Here is a 2,807-nt window from a genome sequence, read left to right as displayed (position 1 = left end):
CCCCCACCCCTGCCGCCCATCCGCTCGCCATTCCGCAGGAATGGCACGAGCTCCAGCGGCTGCAGCACTACAGCACGTACTGCCGCCTGGCCATGCACCTGGCCGGCCGCCCCCACAAGTGGCGCGCCGCTGACCTGGCGGGCGGCCGGAAGGCAGGCGGCCGCAAGGCGCGGCCGAGGCGGAGGCGCGAGCCGGTCGCGCCGCCCGTCACGCCGGGGGACCCGCCGCAGGTCGCTGCAGCCGCGGCCGCGGCAGCGGAGACGGCGGCGGCGGCGGCGCGGCGGCGATGGATACGTTGATGGGCCGGGCCGCAGCCGCTTGTGGTGGCCTCGGCGTGGGCTGCGTGCTGCTGCTGAGCTGTGTGGTGCGCCCGCTTCTGGCTGGGGTTTGCGGCTGTCGCGACGCGGTGCTTTTCGGCGGGCCTCTGCGCTTTCTTTGCATTGACCGGCTGCACACTCACGCTTTCATATGTCTGGCACTTGCGACCCTCGCCTCAAGTACAGTATTGTCGGTTCAAGGCAGGACGGCGATTCAAGTATTGATTGATCCTGCCTGTGAGTAGCAACTCAGCAACATGCCCGTGTCGCACTTACATCGACCAAGACGTGTGTTTGATTGTTGACCACAGCTGAGTCACAGTCAAGAGCCAGGCCCAAAGGGCGTGGGGCCAGGATGGGGGCGCCTTTGAGTGCGGAGAGAGAGAGAGAGAGCTCTGGGGCTGCGCCCTGTGCGGAGGGAAGCCGGCGTGAAGCTGAGGCGCTGCCAGCTGGCCGAGGGAAACAAAGAAGCGGCTCCAGACGGCCGAGCCACAGCCGAGCAGGCCATGGGCGACTGCGCCTCGCGGCGGCCCAAGCAGGGGATTCAAGTGTTCAGCAAGTGATTTCATTTCATGTATCAAGGCAAGCCGACAGGGCCGCCTCAGCTGCTGCCGCCCGCGCCGCTCACAGCAGCCCCCGCGCCGCCGCCGCCGCCGCTGCCGCCGGCAGCAGGCGCTCTCGTCAAATCGAAGAACCGCAGCAGCACCCGGCTATCTGCCGCCTCCGCCGCCGCGGGCGCCCCCGCGCCCTCCTCCCACTCCGCGCCGCCGCCGCCGCCATCTGCGCTGCCGCTCGGCCCGCCGCTGTTGCCGCCGCCCGCCGCCGCCTGGCCCTGCTGCTGCCGCCAGGCCGAGTAGGCGATCACGCGGTCCTCCACGGTGTCCTGCAAGCCGGGAAAATGTGCGATTGGGCGGCTGCTTATCGGCGGTTTCGACGAATTTGATGACTGCATGATCAAGGTTTTGCAAACGCCCTTCCTGCCCTCACCCCCAAAAAGGCTTTAGGGGTTGCACTCGGCGCTCTATGATTTGATGTGAAAGGTCCCGGTCCGACACCGCTAAGGGACCCTGCCCCGCGGCGGGCGAGAGTGTGCGCGCAGCGGGCGCGGCGCGCGCGGCGCGCGCGGCGGGCGCGGCGCAAGCAGCGGGCGCAGTGGGCCTGCTCTTGCCTGTGTGATGATCCTCACGACGCGCGTGGGGTGCGTCTGGCCCAGCCGGTGGATGCGCGCCGCCGCCTGCGGGGGCAGGGGGTCGGGGCCGACACAGGGCGGGCGGTTTGGGATGGGGCCCCTGAACCCCTAAAACCCTGATCTCACTCGCTCGTGATTTCGCCTTTCGATGAAATCCCGCCTTTGTCACAGCGCCGCTTGATAGTTCGAAGCCGAAGCAACGACTTAGGTTGTTTGCAAGCCGCCCCACCTGCGCCTCGAGCCCGGGGTTCAGGGGCGGCTCCAATATGAAGGCCGTCGTGGCGCACGTGAGGGTGAGCCCCGCGGCCCCGCTGGCGTTGCTCATGAGCAGCAGCAGGACGGGGCAGGCCGGGTCGTGCTGGAAGCGCAGCAGCTCGGCCTGACGCGTGGCGTGGTTGGTGCCTGGGAGGCGGGGGCGGGGCGGGTGTGTGTGTGTGTTTGCGCGTGTGTGAGTGTGTGAGCGAGATTGAGTTTGTGTTTGGGGGGGGGGCACACGCGTCGATCCATGGGCTTGAGGCGTGAAGGGGAGCAATGAATGCAGTAGAGCGGGGTTGGGCAGGAAGGGAGATGGGACGCGCGGAGGCGAGCCACAGGGGCGGCGCGAGCGAAGGCAGAGCAGCGCGGCGTGTGTGGGCCGCGCCGGCGGTGATACCAGCGGTCGCCGCCGCCGCTGCCGGCGGCCCCATGACCCATGGAAAGCACCGCTGCGGTGCGCTTGCACGAAACACAGATTGCGAAAACTCCAACGTCCGACTTGTTGCCGTCGCACAAATTAACCAAAGCGTGCAGGTCCGAAGTCCACGGCGGTTGCGCACCCATCATGGCGGCAAAGGGTATGCCGTTGTCCCGCAGGGCCCCAGCCACCAGCCGCAGCAGGCGGCCCCACTGGCTGAACACGACAGCCTTGGGGGCCGGGCCGCCGGGGGGCGCTGAGGCGCGCAGCTCGGCCAGGCGGCCCAAGAGGGCGGAGACTGGGGGCGGGTTTGTGTGCGAAAGGGCGGGGTCGTGAGAGAGGAGATATAGGTGTGTGTGTGTGTGTGTGTGTGTGTGTAAGAGAGTGTGTGTAAGAGGGTTTCTGTTTGAGAGGGGTGTGAGTGTGTTTGCAGAGAAAGAGAGAGAGGGAGGGGGCAGAGGAAATGCGCGTGTATGGGTGTGTCTGCATGAATGCAAGGGGCGGGGACGGAGGGGCGCGCCAGCGGCGCCTGTGCCGCGCCCCGTGCGGCGGCGGCGGCGGCGGTGGCGGCGCGAGCGCGGCACACCTTTCGCGCCGCAAGACCTTGCACAAAACACCCCAAACCCAG

General features: G+C 68.1%; 2 protein-coding genes across 2 annotated transcripts; one reads left to right on the top strand and one right to left on the bottom strand.

Moving 5' to 3' along the window:
* Nucleotides 1–38: 38 nt before the first annotated feature.
* MNEG_15929 (hypothetical protein) lies at nucleotides 39–299 on the top strand (the record flags this gene model as incomplete). The annotated part of the gene is made up of 1 exon (XM_014035601.1): nucleotides 39–299. A coding segment is annotated over one exon (261 nt), but the record flags the coding sequence as incomplete, so codon positions are not given.
* Nucleotides 300–918: 619 nt separating this feature from the next.
* On the bottom strand, nucleotides 919–2,328 carry MNEG_15928 (hypothetical protein; the record flags this gene model as incomplete). The annotated part of the gene is made up of 4 exons (XM_014035600.1): nucleotides 919–1,200; nucleotides 1,504–1,551; nucleotides 1,736–1,908; nucleotides 2,322–2,328. The coding sequence occupies 4 exons, from the start codon at nucleotides 2,326–2,328 to the stop codon at nucleotides 919–921; spliced, it is 510 nt and encodes a 169-aa protein (XP_013891054.1).
* Nucleotides 2,329–2,807: the final 479 nt, after the last annotated feature.

The sequence above is a fragment of the Monoraphidium neglectum genome (genome assembly GCF_000611645.1).
Source record: "Monoraphidium neglectum strain SAG 48.87 unplaced genomic scaffold scaffold05803, whole genome shotgun sequence".
NCBI classification, from domain to species: domain Eukaryota; kingdom Viridiplantae; phylum Chlorophyta; class Chlorophyceae; order Sphaeropleales; family Selenastraceae; genus Monoraphidium; species Monoraphidium neglectum.
Note: the sequence above shows the minus strand (reverse complement) of the source record. Positions and strands in the feature narration are given on the sequence as shown.